Source organism: Syzygium oleosum, unplaced genomic scaffold, assembly GCF_021117445.2.
Source record: "Syzygium oleosum isolate NSW1041296 unplaced genomic scaffold, Sole_v2.1 Sole_v2.19, whole genome shotgun sequence".
Classification (NCBI taxonomy): Eukaryota; Viridiplantae; Streptophyta; class Magnoliopsida; order Myrtales; family Myrtaceae; genus Syzygium; species Syzygium oleosum.
The window spans coordinates 443,471-460,689 of NW_026607503.1; the positions used below are offsets into that span (position 1 = coordinate 443,471).

Consider the following 17,219-nt stretch of genomic DNA (forward strand, 5'->3'; position numbering starts at 1 on the left):
AATTATTCTTGTGTCCCCGTTTACGAAAGCACCATTTTTCTTTTCGAAATTGTCAATTCTCGTATCTTTAACGCCCACGCCAATTCAAAACACTAAAAATCAACCGGAAACCTAATCGCCCAAACCCTAAAGAGGGGCAATTCGGTCTTTTCAGTCAGGTTTTCTTGTTTTAAGAGGCATACCGTATATGAACGGTATTCGCAAAAAAGAATTTGTCAGGGAGTGCATAGGAGCACTTGATAAACAACCAAACGAAGAAAATGTTGCAACTTCCAATGCACCAACTGCTCTCGTAATATACACAATTAACATTTCAAAATTTTGATAATTCCTCGTTAGCTAAGCTTAACCAATGCCCTAGAGGCACTCCTTAACAAACGATCATTTGCCAAAAAAAAAACAAATTAAAGATACGTAAGTAGTCAATCAAGTACGCTTTTGATTCTGACCAAAAAAAAAAAAAGGGTTATGCTTTTGATATTTTTTCCATTAATTAACTCAAGGAAGCTAAAAAAAAATAAAAAGAATAAAAAACTACTCAAGGAAGCTTAGAATTCGCTTTTCTCGGATTTGTCCGCTCGAGTATTTTCACTTTCTTTTTTCCCCCCCTTACATCCGCGGTAGAGAAAAAGCTTATGGTAACGCAAAGCGATTCTTTTTTTTAAAGTCACCGTTAAAGACTAGTTTTTTTTTAAATTTTTTTCTCAAGAAAGAAGTCTTTCCACATTGTCTTAAACAAATGCGAACCAACTTGTGTGTGTGTGTCTTCTGCTTAGATTGCTCGCAGTTGCCCCGATATATAAGAAAGCTCTCTCTCTCTCTTTCTCTCTCTCTCTCTCTCCATCTGATTCTTTGTTTCCTTTTCGCTCTCTTCGTTTCTGTTTTTTTGTTGTTTTTTTCCTTTGTGTTGCCTCCCTCCCTCTATTCTTGCATGCTTCGAACACACAGCACGAAGCACTCGCGCCCCCATTGATTACCATGAAGAGCTCTGTCCTGCATGATGTGCCTCGCTGTTAGTGCCCTCGTCGTCTCATGAAGTTTGTGCATTGAAGGTAATGGATTCCGAGTCCCACCTGGTTTCGTGAATGATGGGTATTTGTCGTACTTTGGCATAGGCTCTCTTGTTTCGTCAATGATTATGATTTATCACGAAGTCATTAAATTTTGAGTTTTGGGCTGAATTGGGTGTTTGTCAGATCATGGGTCCTGGGAGAAGCCTGAGGAAAAAGAGAAAGAGAGAGAATATGAAGAAGAAGAAGAGTGAAGCGGATGCTTCTGCTTCTGGGTCTTCTCAGAGAGAGGAGTCTGGAGATTGGTTTGATGAGTTTTGCAAAAGAAGCAATGGTATTCTCTATTTACTGTTATTGCTCTACCGCATGTATTTCTTGGGTGTTTCTTTTTTCTGATTTTTTTCATTACTGTTGCTAGGATGATACCTTCTGCGGGTTTAGTTTTCTTTGTTACGTTCGCTGTAGATGACGATATCTTCGTTCTGCTCTCGCTGAGATTTTGCAATGGGATTGACACGCTCCTTATGTGGAAATCTAATTAACGAATTGACAGTCATTGTATTCAACTCGGTCAATGCTACATTTCTTGGTCTTGAAAAATGAAAGAAAAATAAAAAAAACCCTTTTTCTTCGGCAGTCCGGTTTGTAGAAATGTGAGAGCTCTGAGTTCGTAAATCCAGCGGTTCATTTAAGCACAGTGATGTCCTATTACTGTCTTGGTATCATAATCAGGTGAACTCTGGAGGAGCGTAAGTTAAATGAATAAGGGTACGATGCAAACAGAAATTCTGCATTTTTTTGATAAAATCATTGGATTTTGTTGTGTTCGCGTGTCAACCGCAAGTCAAATAGTCGCTCAAGAAGAAAATCTCAGCTGTTATTTCATACCTCTTGCTTAGAACTCCTTTTTCTTTTCCTGTTATCAATAAAGTAACTCTGTCCACTTCACAGAGTTGATCATGTGCTCTACGAGGGTCTTTAATGATACCTCCGATAGAGAATAATCTAGTAGGAAAATTTTCTGTTTTGGTCAATAATTTTCTGAACTCTTGTTCGCTGTCAAATGAATAAAAAGCCTTCGATCAAAAAACAAAAAGAAACGGTGCACAGACTTTCCTATAGTTCTCGCCAATTGATGAATGTTGCACTCTCTGAGACATGCTGCTTCTTACTCTTTGTAGGATATCTGCTTTTAGATCCCTATGTTTGATGCACAAATATATGAATTGAATTAGACTGCAGGGCCCTTCATCATCGTGATTATTGCTATAAAAACTGTCTTTTTTGCATCCCATCTTAGTTCTCAAAATTGAATATAAGTGGCCACTGGCCGTTCAAGCAGAAATATCATCCATCTGTTTGTCTTTGATAACCGAGACTTGCGTAAGCTAGTTTTGCCATTGATCTGGAAAAAGAGCTGACCAAACTCTCCAAGTTTTGTTTAAGTATGCATCAAAATATCCTGGAGATTGTATAGTTGCCTAAAGTTGTCAGAATGATTAGTGGATTTGAGTTTTGGATGCTTAGCTTCAGCTCCACTTTCTGATATCTATATATTGAGAATGGTGTTGCATATGTAGCCATCCTTGCATATGATGTAGATATTTTGGAACTTTTGGGTAATCAAGATGCTACTGTATCTTTTCCCAAATCATGATTCTGCATCGCTCCATTGTGCTTGGTTCAGTAGTCAATTATTAGCTCGTCAATTTAATATGCTGTGTACTATTTCTTAGCTCAAGTCTTGGTCTATACACTTGATATTTCCTGAGATTGCTCCCTGTTCATTTGTAAAGTCATTATTGATTAGGGAGTAATTCAGCAGGATGTCATTCTTTACTTATTTGAATCACCTTATTCCTACTACAGTTAGGCTTACAGTTGTGCTACTTTCTGTTGTATAATATGCTTAAAGCTTTCTTGGCAGAAAAAGAAGAAATAAGAAGCTTGAAGGTTAGCAAACATTTTATATTCTTTGGAAATTGATTGGGGAAAGGTTAAAGATAACTAAGGTTATATATGAACTCCGATCATGAAAAAAGAAATGATGCCAGTTGTTCTTAAAAGATGTTGGCAGCAGCTCATGTCTTATATTGGGGTAAACCATTCAGAAAGACACGATGATTCTTTCAGTCAAACATGTCGACATGTAGCTCTGGAAGTCTAAATAGTAGCATGGACAGAAAATCAAAGTTCCAACAATTAAGAGTTCATCAAAATCTCTATAGGAATAGCACCTGCTCTATCCCATAAAGTAAGTAAGTCGGGGGATGATAAAACAAGGGTTGTCATCGTTGTAATGACATATGTGACCCTGTCTGATGTGTAAAGTATACAGAGTGGCATCATCAGGTTGAGGTGGTAATTCATAAACTAATGTCGGCAAATAAGGTTCATCAGAAATGTTGATACTGTTATTTTCTCAGATCAAATCAATTAGAGCTTCTGGGGTGATACAGATGCGTCAAAACCACCCTCTGGAGTTCCATGAGATTGATAGTCAATGAAAGTATTTTGTAGTTTCTGTTGGCATGTTTTGTACCAAACAAAAGTATTCTGCTTGATCTCTGAATTTGGTGGACGTATGTCTTGATTTGGTCTCATCTTCCTGGCAGGAAATAAGGACCTCCTATTTCCTTTTTTCGAGATAATCTTTTTCCATTGTATATGTAAAAAAAATTTTCCTCTCGCTTCACGATCTTTAATCCCTTTATCCTTGTATTTTGCTGCTGCAGAAGTTATACTACTGCTATTAGCAGAATAAAAGCTTGAATGTGCTTTGACAGTTTCAACTTCCATCTTTTTTCACCCAATTCTTCGCAGGTCATCTTCCTTCAAAGAATGGACTGAACGAGTTCCAATCCGTTTTCGGAATTTCCAAGAGAACCTTCGATTACATATGTTCACTTGTAAAGGAGGATATTATGGTCAAGCCAGCGAACTTGGTGTTCAAAAATGGCAGCCCTTTATCTTTACATGACCAAGTAGCTGTAGCTTTGAGAAGGCTGGGCTCTGGAGACTCGCTCATAACTGTAGGAGATTCATTTGGCCTGAACCACTCAACTGTGTCCCAAGCTACTTGGCGTTTTATTGAAGCCATGGAAGAGAGGGCAAGTCATCACCTACGCTGGCCCTCCACTACAATTGAAATGGCAAACATGAAATCCAAGTTCGAGAAGATGTGTGGCTTGCCTAATTGCTGCGGTGCCATTGCTTTTACTCGCATCTTGATGAACTTGTCCACATCGGACCCCAATAGTACCTTGTGGCTCGACCACGAGAAGCGTTACAGTATGGTCTTGCAAGCAATAGTGGACCCGGATATGAGATTTCAAGACATAGTCACTGGATGGCCAGGGGGTAAAATGAACAGATGGTCGGTCTTTCAGAATTCAGGCTTCTATCAACTGTGCAACCAGGGAGAGAGATTGAATGGGAACACATTAGAGCTTTTGGATGGATCAATGGTGAGGGAATATGTGGTTGGGGATTCAGGCTATCAGTTACTTCCTTATCTCATCACACCATATGAAGGGAAAGAATTTTCCGAACCAAGATCCGAGTTCAACAGGCGGCTCATGGCAGCTGCAGGGGTGGCAGAGAGGGCACTCACAAGGTTGAAGGACTCGTGGAGGATCATCCGTGGAGTCATGTGGAGACCCGATAGACACAGGTTGCCGAGGATTATTCTGGTTTGTTGCCTTCTTCACAATATCGTCATTGACATGGAAGATGAAGTCCAGGACAAGACGACAGTATCTCCCCATCGTGAGTCGCGATGGCCCCAGCAAGCATGTGGAGTAGGCGACATGAAAGGTGCGTCTCTGAGAGATAGACTGTGTCTTCACCTTTCTGGAAGCCCTCCACCATAAATCTCTTCGCTCAATCCATGAGGCCGAGTCCCCCTAGTTCCAAATTGCTGGTTACAGGTTTTGATATTATAAGTTCAAGGATAGAGGCAGGATGACTTGTAAACTGAGATTATAGAGCTAAAATCAGATTTGTGCTTGATTGTCTGCTGCTTCGTCTCTGGGAATGATTTTGTTTTTGTCGGTCCTATAACTCGTACTGAAGTAACCCAGTCGAACTACCGTACATTGTGCAAGAGAGGCGACTAGCTCACTGAGCACAAAGGGAGCATCCAGGGCCAAAAAGGTGTCCTTCAAAGCAAAACAAAGGGAAGAATGTTGCTGCATGCATATTCATTTCCAGCTTCCCAAATGTGCTTTGAGAGCGCCGGTTGTTACTCCGGCAACCAATGTCATCCTGAGAGCTAGCTCTTGCTGACAATTCTTTCTTCAATGCTGTTCGCTCTCTCGATTAGGATGGCAATTATATACTGTTCACGAAGTAAGACGGCTACACATACTTCGATAGTACATGTGAATGTGAAGAAAACGATGGTATTTGGAATTTGCCTCGGTGAATTTCTATAGCATGACGTTTGACCATATCAAGATGACCTGCAATGCACGGAAATAACTTTCGACCACTTGCAACGCGTTTGAATAAGCAAAACTTCCAAAGAAATTGTCTTGCACCTTCATTTTCAGACCAACCACCCTTATATTACAAAAAGGTTAAACTTCATACAAGTTTCTGAATATACTCGCATCATCAAATGGACATGTTTCAGTTCTCTTCTTTCTTTCCTCTCGAACTCTTTTAAGAACGAGCATCTTAGCCTGCTATTTCTGCTGCTAACGTCCCGAGTCCCGACAGGCATGACCAAGCCGTCCAAAGACTCGGGCCTCGGTTCGTCGGCGAAGAAAATTAATGAGTATCCCATTCACTGGAATCACATACACAAGCATCAGAAACAAGTACATCACATCTGAATAACCTCATCACTGGTTGTCACACTACTATCCAAACCTAAAACTCCCATTTTAAGCCGACGAATGACTGCTTGCACATACATTCAAAAGCGACTACCCATTTGAAGCCTGTCTTGAAAGCTTGCCAGAGAGTTAATCTCGATCAAAGGCGGAACTCGAGGCATTACGAAACCTGGCAACACTATATGCCGATCCCCGGGGAAGGTCGAAGGAAGCACAAGGCACGTCGCATCATCACTATAAGATCTTGCAGATTCAGTATCCACACAATGTAGTACCTGACTTGATTATGATACTATTTATTAGGGATGCAACTCACGTTGCGAAATGAATATGGCCATAACAATTATAACACGGCACAACACATGTTATAAATGATACCAAACGGACTTGATCTTGATGTAGGTATCTTATTGTCATTTGTGCCTCAAGGCATTAATAGAGGATGTCAAGGCAATACCATGCAATGATGAAATTTAATTTTTATTCGGTGTTAAATCTCTCGACTCTTCCAAAATACATCAGCATCCATGTTAAGGTTTTTAAGCCATGGGAATTTGTTCAGTAATTTGGTAAAAGTAAAATAATTTTTAAATAATTTATGGAACTTTTATAAAGAGTTGGAAGGAAGGGAAAGGTGTGAGAAAAAGCACAATGTAAAACCAAAAATGGAAACTACATAAATACATGGTATTTGAAGCGGACGGCTTGATTTCATTTCCGGAGCTAGACACGACACGTGTACAGCAGAGATGCGCGTCGCCTGCCACCGTGGCCATGCGGGCGCACCCTTCTTACGATGCTCCACCGCGCGAGCTATAATCCTGTGTGACTCATGCACTCCACCAGCAACTGCCTCTCTCTCTCTCTCTCTCTCCGACGCAGCGCCATTTTTTTTGTCCTCCGAACACGCGCTGGCCATCCCGTCACCGGCGACGAGCGACTCGATTCCGTGACCGGCGATCGCGTCTCCGGTCGTTCCATTTCGCCCGGCGATCACCGTAAGCCACGACGGCTCTCGTCGATTTTCGTTTTCCTGCGGTTCCCACGTGTCTGTAGGCTTAGGGCATTGTCGGCTTGGCTTCCCGTTCTTAGAAAGCCTCGAGGAATGACTTTGAGAATGCATTGCGTCTTCTCGAGGTGTTATTGGCCGCGAATGAGGTGGCTGCGTCGGATTTTTTCGCTGTTTCGCGCTTGTTCAGAAGTGGGTTCATTGCTAGTTTGCAGGTCAATGCGTGTAGGTTGTTGGTTGTGTTTATTGTGCGCTGAAAGAGCTTCCTTTTGGTCCGTTGCAGAGGTTTTGATGTGTATGGGGTTGTCGCTGGTTCGCACACATACTCGTGGATAGAAGGAAGGAAGGAAGGTTTCGCAGCAGCGGGTACGAAAGCTGGAGTGGTATCGCATGATGCTGTTTCGTCGATAGACTTGGAGAAGCAAAATGGTAATGTTTGCCGGGTTCTCATTTCTTTCTGGGGCTCTTGTGGGGATGGGTTGTATGCTGTTTAGCGTTGAATATTAACCGGTAATAAAATAGTTAGGTGCTAATGTTTCTTTAAGATCAAGGAAGCTCTCAAGGATTGTGTACAGAATTGAACTATGGCCATTTAACTAGAAACACGGGAGCTTCGTACTCTTGGAAATACTGGTAACAATTAAGATGTTGGATATTAGAAAGAAGCAAAGCATAAGCAATCTTTTGAGTTTTTTCAAGCCATGGTGAGTGGATTGTGGACATGATAAGTGATAACCAATGCATGAGAGTTTCTACGTGAAAAGCCCTTTTTTCCCTTTTTTTTTTCTTTTTGTGTGTGTGGGGGAGTGTTGATTGGGGAGGGATGGGCTGTCCTAGTGTTTATATACTTTCTTTTCAGTGTCATTTATATTAAAGAGGGAGCTAGCACATGATTGTATTTCCTGTTAGAGCCTATAGGCGTCAGTTGGTATGACCTATTAGAAATTGTGCCATCTTTAGCTTTTGGATTCGTGCCATGTGCCTATGTGTGCACCAGTCAACTGAAGATTGCCATCCTTTCTCTTGTCTCTCACCACCCATACTTGCAAGGGAATGTGAAGGCGTATTAAAACTTTAACATCGAACCATCATTGATGATTGTGTTGTTTGGCTGGTCATTTCAGGATAAGAGTTTTTGGATGGCCAAAGGTGCTGAAATAGATCCGACTTTTGATAACCCCTCCAGAATTGTAATAAAACGGACTCATCGATGGTTAGCAGATTCTGGTGAGGCGGAGTTTTTCTCTAGCAAGAAACCTGCATTACAATCTCCAAGTGCCCAGTCAATTTCCAGAATTTCACATTCCAACATTCCTGAATGGGAGAGTGTAGCCATCTTTCAGCCGACATCCAACCAATTTGTTGACAGGTTTTTTGGATCCGAAACTATAAGGCCTGTCGACTTTGCTGAAAGGAGTATTTCTCTTGTAGAAGCAGGTGGGGCAAATTTGAGTGAAAAGGATTCAGAGGAGCAGTTCGAGAATGACATATCTGTAGGTTTGTCCATATCTCAATCCACGGAGGACCCAGAGTTGTGTCTCAGCTACAATGGAATTAGAAAAGTTAAGGTCAATCAGGTTAAGGATTCTGAAACTGGAATCTACGGCCTGAAGATGAATAGCTTTGACAGGGAAAATCATATTGATATGCATAGTGCTCTGGCTTATGACAGGCAAAATGAGATGGCCATTATACCAATGGGACAGGCCTACGGTAAGGACATCGAGAATGTCAATTTAATGAGGCTCACAGAGGAAGGTGCTCAAATCAGATCAAGGGACTCTACATATAATAAGGAAGATCCTACTGTTATCTCTGTAGCTGATGTATATAAGGAGGAAGGCAACATTATCTCCTTTGATTGTTTTAACTATGAACGGGACATCGTCCCTGTAGGAAGATCAGTTGGTGACTTAGATGAGTCTGACAGTCGGTCTTCACTTCAAATATCAAAAGCAGATGGTAGGAAGCAGGTGGCTGCTTCAAATGTCAATGTCACAAGGGTGGTCAAGTCTAGAAGTGATTTTGTTTCCAAGAATAAGCCAGAGTCAAAACCATCTAGAAAAGAAGCCCCTAATAGCTTCCCTTCAAATGTCAGAAGCCTGATATCTACTGGCATGCTTGACGCTGTTCCAGTAAAGTACGTTTCTGTGTCACGTGAGGTAACCTGCCTTAGATTGTTTCCATTCATTCATTTCCGTTCATTGCTGCTGAGTGACTTATAGTCATAATACTCCATAAGGAGCTTCGGGGAATCATAAAGGGTTCTGGCTATCTTTGTGGCTGTCAATCATGCAATTATTCAAAGGTAAGACATTTACTACTGCATAAGGAGATGATAGAGTCATACTCTATAGAGAGCTTATACTTTGTCAATTTTTGCTGTAAGGTGCTTAATGCTTATGAATTCGAGCGACATGCCAGTTGCAAGACAAAGCATCCGAACAATCATATATATTTTGAGAATGGGAAGACCATCTATCAAATAGTTCAAGAACTACGGAGCACTCCTGAGAGCATCCTGTTTGATACAATTCAGACTGTGTTTGGTGCACCAATTAATCAGAAATCTTTTCGCATTTGGAAAGGTAAAATAGATATCTTTCTCAGAATTATATCCAGTTTATGTCCCTCCCTCCCTCCACCTTCAAGAAATCCTTTGATCTTTTGTAATTACTGCAGAAGGTCCTTTAACCCTGCAGATTAAATGTGAGGATTAGCTACTGTGGGTAAACCGATGAATTTTATAGATTAACGTTTAACCTTTTACCAGGATACGCATGAGTATCCCTCCTCGCCTGTATAAAATTCTCCTGATCTTTCCTGACAATCTCAGGATGGAGGCACTCTATTCACTAACTGCAAGTTTGCTTTTCCTTAACTTTTTGGAAAATTGGGGAGTTTTCGCATAAAGTTACCATGGAAACTTCTCATTAAGACACCGCAAGTTTTCTTGTCAAAGTTTAAGAATTTTTGTTGTTTCAGCGAATTGTACCTTCTTTGCGAGTCCGACAAGTTCATTTTCCTGTTTTCCAGAATCTTACCAAGCAGCAACTCGTGAGCTTCAACGAATTTATGGGAAGGAGGAGTCAAAACTGTGAAAGGAGTCTCCACTGTGAGTCTCGAGGAAGTCAACTTGTAATGTAGTGCAATCTGAATGCGGCTATTGTGCATAAAGCATGTCAATCTTCAGTAGTTCTGTGCCTTTTTGGTTATTTTCCTCCATCAGTTTCCCCTTTTCTTTTCAATTTGTAGATTGTATAAACATTAGCTTCTTCTGTGGACAAGTAGCTACAATTGAAAAAGAGGCAGTGCGTGTATGTTTTGGATGAATCACATGATAGCCCTCCTAGTGGTTCTCGGTTGAAGCTACTTGCAAGTGAAGGTTTGTAAATTGCCCTGATAACGAAAACCTCTGGACGAGTCTTTATGGTGTAACCTTTCATTTCTGCAAATTAATGGAGACATCAGCTTGTGTGGCAACTGGCAAGCAGTGCTACATTCCCTTCTTGATGGGTCTGCCCTATTTGAATGAGAGTTGTCGGCTGGGGCTTGTCGCGCTACCAGCGATCCATTAAATAATTTTGATCGTCCAACATTTGAAAGGTCCACAAGGCATCTGTCAAGATGGTACTGTGAATAATGGTTGATCGCAGAATTTGCTTTACTTGTTTCTGTCAATCTTATTACATGCTGCTGCATTTTTTTGCGGTACAAGAATCTCGGGAGCTAGAATGGTCTTGTCAAAATCCTGACTAAAGGGAAAGGCAGGAAAATCTACGAACGTGTTCTACAGATATCGTGGAATATATTTGGTGGTATCGTTGATTTCTGAAAAAGTGCACCATCCTTCATTGTCGAGCTGTAAGGGTCGGTGCTTGGCACGGTACGGGCTTAAGCTGAAAGCGGCTAGAGAGGTTCTCATTAGATCTATGATTTGCTAACAGCAATTTTATCGCACTTTGTTCTTTGCTTGAACCCCTCTTGTGGACTTGTCGAATCAATGGGCAGTTTGGTTTAGGCTTTCACCGATTCCCAAAACGACCAAATACGGACGAGATATATGTTTTGGTGACCCGACCCGAGACCTGAACCGGGAAGAAACCGAACCGAAATGACAGTTCAGGTTGGGTTGGTTTATCGATTTTGTGTGCTGTGTGTTTTTTTTCCCTCCTCCCCTTTCTTCTTCACATTTCTCTGTACATACAACGTGCTCTGTACACATCACCATGGATCATCTCCAGATCGAGAAGCAAGCTCATGATCGAGAGACAATCTTCACCAGCAAGCTCACTCTCCTTTATTCTAGGGCAATCACAAGCCATCGGCTCGTTGTTAGATACTTCAGTGCCCTCCGAAGCGACAATAGGCGACATCAGATACCATCTGTCGATGGTTTGTTCAACACGGGAGGGTCATGAGAAAACCCTGAGAAACTCAATCACATTTTGTATGAGCATCAATCTCATATTTCATTCTTGACACGCACAAGAAACCCCTTTCCAATTCCGCAACAGGACCAAAGCAGAGAGAGCAAAAAGAAGAGGGAACGTCGGCCATATAGAATAAACACATTCGTCTGCCGCCACAAGGTAAAAATGTTTTAGAATTCGAGAACCTACTTTCCACACACTATAAGTCCATCTGGAAAGAATCACAATTAGGAAATTACAAACACCGCGTGATCTTGTCATCACAATTAGTTTTTCCCCTTTGCCATTTCTCCCTTTTCAAGCCAGTGTCAAAGCCATCACAAGCTCCCACTCCTTGCATCTTTACGAGCCACAGCAAGCAGATCTCGGTGCAGCCTGACCAGCTCCAGATGCTTGGTCCGGTTGGTTAATCTTGATTGTTGAAGGATGCTGGAATTACAGAACCAAAGGAAGGAAATTAAAAAACATAGACGCCGGGTTTAGTTCGGAATAAGGTTCCTGAGTAGAGTAAGAGAATGAAGATACCTCAGCCTTAGAATCTGTGTCTGAAAGCCTCTGCTTTATATCCCTCGCTATCGAAAAGAACACTTGTTCCACATTAAGATTTGTTTTAGCACTCTGCAGGAAAATGCGTTTCAGCGTACAACTAGGACTTGCAATTAGATAAAGCCATCAACAAGCTTCTACTTACAGTCTCGAAGAACTTAATTCCATACTCATCAGCAAGTGCTTGGCCCTTGGCGGTTGGCACAGCCTAAACATGATCAGAAATATCACGAGGACAATGAGCAAGTAGGTAGATTAAAAAGATTCATATCCTTCTTTCCCTATTTCTTTCCTTTTTCTGAAGAAATATCAGAAAGCTTATATTATTAGCCAAGCATGATAGCCAGACATGGATGACAGATTCATCAGAAGAGCATCGCCAGAGTGAAGGCAATTGTGTTTTCTATTGAACTTGCGGCGAAAGCACTCTTATCTCTGTGCTAGGATGCATAATATAACCAAAGAGATTTTGAAAGATAATAAGCGTAAGATGCAACATACCCTTTTGCTTTCGTCCATGTCAGCTTTGTTCCCAACCAGTATCTTATTAACATTGTCAGACGCATGCTGTTCAATATTGCGAATCCAGTTCCTTATGTCTGAAAAATGATATAATGCCATGTCTATTATGAGATGCAAATTCCGAAAAACTTCAAATGCTACAGAAAGTTTAAAACCAACATGCACCAAATTAATACACATTGGATCAAAGCAGTAAACACGGAAAGAAAGATGCAAACAGACTTATCACCTACATACAAAGTTTGTTACAACAAGGGAGGGAAAGAAAGTTACTGTTGAAAGATGATTCGTCAGTCACATCGTAAACCAGCAAAATACCCATGGCTCCTCGATAGTAAGCTGGAAGGTAGTGGAAACAAATGTAGCTTATATGAGCGTAAATTTTGGTAATGATTTATGTAGTATAATAGAATAGAGAAACTTAGATAGTGAAGCAGCAATCCAAAGCGAGGCTCAAATATGAGTAATAAATCGAATAGCTGAAAAATTAGCATGAACAAGGATCTAGCACCACCACGTCCACAACTTAATGCCAGTGATGCAGCTTATAGCAAATCAAATTATAAAATATGGAAAATCATCGCTACCTGATTAGGACACATTCTGCAAGGAGCAACCACAGGACTGTAGTGCCATGTGTCCAATGTCCTAATACCCAACATCCAATATAGAGACTAAGACACATTTACCAATAGGCAAGTAACTCTAATTACATCTCAAAGGCCGGTAAAAAGGCAACTATCGGTGAAACTGAAAACCTTGACTAATACATCAATGAGCCATGTGTTGGTCGTTTAGCTCGGCCAGAAAACCCTGGCCCCTATACTCAAAGAGAACCGCAAAAGCTCAAACAAAGCAATATATCAACCTGAGAGCAATACACCCCATTATCAAATTACAGACAAGCTGGCAGCCAACAAGGTATATTTTTCTTTAATTATATCTTAGCTGCAGTTATGCTGGAATTGTGCCTTCTGTGTTTTAACCGTAACAGGATGTCTCCCAAAGATTTACTAAGTTTCCATGAAATTAAGTTTAAAATGTCCACACTTCAATAGGACATTCTTTCCAACAAAATCCACAATACAATAAGCCAAACTTTGCATTGAAGTGTCTATTTTTTTTCTTGGCATAATTTACCTGGAAGTTAAGGCCGATCGATTTTTTGTCTACTATTTTTCAGGAGAATTATCTTGACATCATAATCTGTATAATTGCCAGATTGATTCCAGTATTCCACACAAATAGTGTTTTGGCTTTGGCCAGCCTTTAGAGCTATATTAATCTTCTGTAGTGGAGTCCATTTTCCAATATTTGCAAAACCTTACCAGTGGTGATTGTACGAAACCGCTCCTGACCAGCAGTATCCCATATTTGAAGCTTGATTCTTTTTCCATCAAGCTCTATAGTCCTTATCTTAAAATCTATGCTGCATTAGGTACAAATGGCATGCAAAGATCAGTGAAAAGCTAATGGGAAAAAGAAACTGAGTTCAAGGAATACACACCCAATTGTGGTGATAAAACTCGTTGTGAACGAACCATCTGAGAATCGCAAAAGGAGGCAACTCTTTCCCACACCTGGCCAAGGTACATAGTACCAGGTGAGGATTTCAAGCATTTGGAGCAAAAAAATCATAATCAGTATCCCACGTTAAAGCAAAATGATTACAGATCTCAAAGATGAGGTTGTACTCGTACGATTTCTAACCACCGAGCTATAGAAGCACTAAGGATCAAGCTAGCAACAGCAAGCTCCAAATTCATAGTCAAACAGCATTGAAAATCAAACTATCAAAATGGAGGTCAATCTTGGTAGAGTCACGACTCATTCCAATTTCCAATCCCTCACCATAGCAATGACAACACGCCATACTCAACATACCAGCTGTAAATTTCGTAGCAAGTTCAGCCCAACTGCAGAAATTCTCTCCCGACCCCTAAACCCCCACTCCCATCCTCCCAAACACCATGAAGGCCAGCTCCCACCGCACGAGGCAATGGAAGCCCCTCTCAAACGGCATATAGCGCGAACAATACCGCCTTCCCACCGGACCACGACCAAAATTTTCTCGGAATGGCAACGGGCGGGGGCGGAATCCAACAACACAACCAGCAACCCAAGCACGGTGGCAGAAGACAAATGCCCGGGCTCCCTCTACCGCACACAACTAGAGGCACGATGCATCCCACCGAACGAACAGTGTGAATTGATGAATGATCATCCGCGTGTAAACTAGGGTCGAGTTCATCACATGCCCATTCCGAAAACAAGACTTCATCAGCAATTTCCATTTCAATGTCGCCATTTCCCCGTGTCGAATCCCCAACATCAACAGATCCGTACCGAAGCGCAGAGTCGCACGCCCCCCTTCCTTATTCATCTCACCCCCAAAAGAAATAAATAAAAAAAATGAAAAAACAAAGACGGACCGAGCTAAGACCTGTCTTCACGCGATCAAGCCGCGCGAACACTTGCACATCTAAAGATCAAAAATCAGGTTAGCGCGGACGGAGATCTGCGACTCACATCCTCCAAAACTTCGGCCCCTAGAGAGAGAAAGAGAGACAGAGAGAGAGAGAGAGAAGAAGAAGAGGAAGGAGGAGTACCGCTATCGCCGATCAAGAGGAGCTTGATGAGGTAATCGTAATCGGCCCGTGCCCTCGCCGGTGGAGCCGCCATTCCAATCCCCAGGTAACCTGCGCGGAGGAAAATCCCGGCGCCGCGCGCGTCAACACAAGAAGGTCACGGCGAATCGGTGGAAGAACACAGCACAAATCGAAATCGCGGAAGAGAGAGAGAAGAGAGAGAGAGAGAGACCGACCCGATCGGAGACGAAGAGATTCTAGAGAGAGAGAGAGAAGGAGAGAGAGAGAGAGAGAGAGGGAGAGCGAAGGTCTCCAAAGTGTCAGAAATGGAGGTCCATGCAGATTTAGAGAGAGAGAGAGAGAGAGAGGGGGGGAGGGTGGGGGCCGAAATAGGGGAGGAACAACCTTGATCGGTTCACCACCCGCAAGGCGCAAGCGAAGCTGCTCCGACAATGGTGGGTTTGCTAAAATGCGCACCCTCTCTCTTCTGCGCCTTTGCGCCTTTGTTTTCCCTCGTTTTTTTCCTTTCTTTTTTTCCTCTTTTTTCTTGGTTTTGCCTCTCCCTCCTGATTATAGTCGATTTTCTCCCTTTATCTGGAAAAAGGGGAAAAAAAAAATGAACAATTCCTTCATTCTTTTTTCTCGCCCTCTTTTTTTCTTACATAATTCGCCGGGGGTGCGTCACCCACTGGCGCACTCTAGCAACTCGGGCCACCCACCAATCGGGAAGACTTCTCTCCTCTCTCTCTCTCTCCAACCCATTATCACCAAATTGACGCCATTGCCACCAAAACAAATGTTCATGGGAGAGAAAGGCCTGTCCAACTCCGACGGGTGATCCGTATCGGGTTTGAACCGGGTCGAAAATGATCCTAATTAAAATGACCCATTTAACCCGTTTTCATGCAATATAAATATAGTGAGTCGTACCAGACCCGACTCATACTCAACTCATACCCGACTCATATCCAAACTGAAGTGAGAGCGCATGAGATCGAGTGAAGGCGAGAGAGTCATAAAGGTAGATTGGATGTAAATTGTGAATCCATTTAATACTCATATTATTTTGGATTTTACCATTATAAACTCATTTATAACCCATTTATTATGTATAACTAACCCATATAATAACTTGGGTCATCAAATATGAGTAAACAAATGGGCCTATGATCCATTTTAACAGATATAATCAACGGTATAAAAGTCACAGTAGCGACAAATTTTTATACTGTGCATTATTTTGTATTACGCATTAATTAGATCCTTCGACGGTTAATATTGTCCGCGAATCTTTTCATTCGATTTAATCTCTGAACTATTTAAAATCGATTCAATGTCGCGTCTTTCATCCTGTGCGGTCCTGATCACACGACTCTTTCCAACCCATTGGATACCCACTATCTGGCGATGCAAAATCCCCGCGTCCTAACTCGATTGACCAAACCCTCGAGATTTTTGGATTTATTTATTTTTTTCTTTTATCACCGTGACAACCGGAGCAACCTGGAAGTGATCGAAATCAATCGTATTCTATGGACGGCATGTATTCGAAACAATCTTATTTTAGCTCGAACTCAAGATTGAATATCGAGCAATTGAAATGGTCTCGAAGCGCGTGCTGTGGCAAAGTCCCCAAACATTGCAAATCAAACCCACCCCCCCAACTGTATGTTGGGCCTGGGCTTATTTTTTTTTTTAACTCTTTTGCCTTTTCCTTAGGTCAAGGGCCTGTGAGCCTCTCTGTTCGCGACAGTCGTGTCGCTTTACCGTTTCCCGCGATAGTGGGGAACCAAGTCAACTTTGACCGGACCAGACCGCACGTGCCTTCTCGGACCGCGACGCCGTCTCCTCATTGATGCCGGTCGTCGACCGGCGACATAACGGTGCCGTTAGCGTGGTGGTGTTCTTCATTTTTATTCAATATTCCTGTATTTTTTTTTTTTCTGATGTCAACTATGTCTTTTTTTCCCTTTTCGACTTAGGGGATTCCAGTACCGATGCATACGGGAACGGTCGTGGATCGCAATGTAAGCGCCATGTCAATGCTGACTGAGTTAACTTGTTATGGATTTTTTAGAGCGACAGAAAACAAACGTTAAACGTGAAGCGGCGGCTTTGCCCAAGCATCGATGAGGACCGCCGAGCGCTTGCTAGACTCTAGCCGACCACGGCTAGGCCGTCACTGCCTCCGATCAAATCACGCGCGGAAATAGGGACAAGAGGAGAGACAAAGGTGGGGAGAGAAGTGATGGTGGCTCCGACCACCAACA

General features: G+C 42.1%; 3 protein-coding genes across 4 annotated transcripts; 2 read left to right on the top strand and 1 right to left on the bottom strand.

Annotated features, from left to right (window-relative positions):
* The first annotated feature begins 764 nt into the window (after nt 1-764).
* LOC115670246 (protein ALP1-like) lies at nt 765-5,026 on the top strand. Of its 2 annotated transcripts, none has more exons than XM_030591472.2 (3): nt 765-1,092; nt 1,197-1,344; nt 3,834-5,026. In XM_030591472.2, exons 2-3 carry the CDS (start codon nt 1,200-1,202, stop codon nt 4,880-4,882), a joined length of 1,194 nt encoding a protein of 397 aa, XP_030447332.1. In that variant the 5' UTR covers nt 765-1,092; nt 1,197-1,199; the 3' UTR covers nt 4,883-5,026. The 2 variants fall into 2 exon arrangements, with proteins under 2 accessions (XP_030447332.1, XP_056176171.1); XM_056320196.1 differs by having other exon boundaries at nt 766-1,052.
* A 1,680-nt stretch (nt 5,027-6,706) lies between these two features.
* LOC115670245 (uncharacterized) lies at nt 6,707-10,343 on the top strand. The gene is made up of 6 exons (XM_056320113.1): nt 6,707-6,849; nt 7,076-7,289; nt 7,985-9,022; nt 9,103-9,168; nt 9,250-9,448; nt 9,897-10,343. Exons 2-6 carry the CDS (start codon nt 7,287-7,289, stop codon nt 9,959-9,961), a joined length of 1,371 nt encoding a protein of 456 aa, XP_056176088.1. The 5' UTR covers nt 6,707-6,849; nt 7,076-7,286; the 3' UTR covers nt 9,962-10,343.
* A 1,059-nt stretch (nt 10,344-11,402) lies between these two features.
* LOC115670437 (ras-related protein RABE1c) lies at nt 11,403-15,451 on the bottom strand. Its single transcript, XM_056319991.1, has 9 exons — nt 15,355-15,451; nt 14,971-15,060; nt 13,869-13,941; nt 13,690-13,790; nt 12,635-12,700; nt 12,341-12,438; nt 11,985-12,047; nt 11,819-11,911; nt 11,403-11,722 (listed from the first exon to the last, which is right to left on the bottom strand). Exons 2-9 carry the CDS (start codon nt 15,041-15,043, stop codon nt 11,636-11,638), a joined length of 654 nt encoding a protein of 217 aa, XP_056175966.1. The 5' UTR covers nt 15,044-15,060; nt 15,355-15,451; the 3' UTR covers nt 11,403-11,635.
* Nucleotides 15,452-17,219: the final 1,768 nt, after the last annotated feature.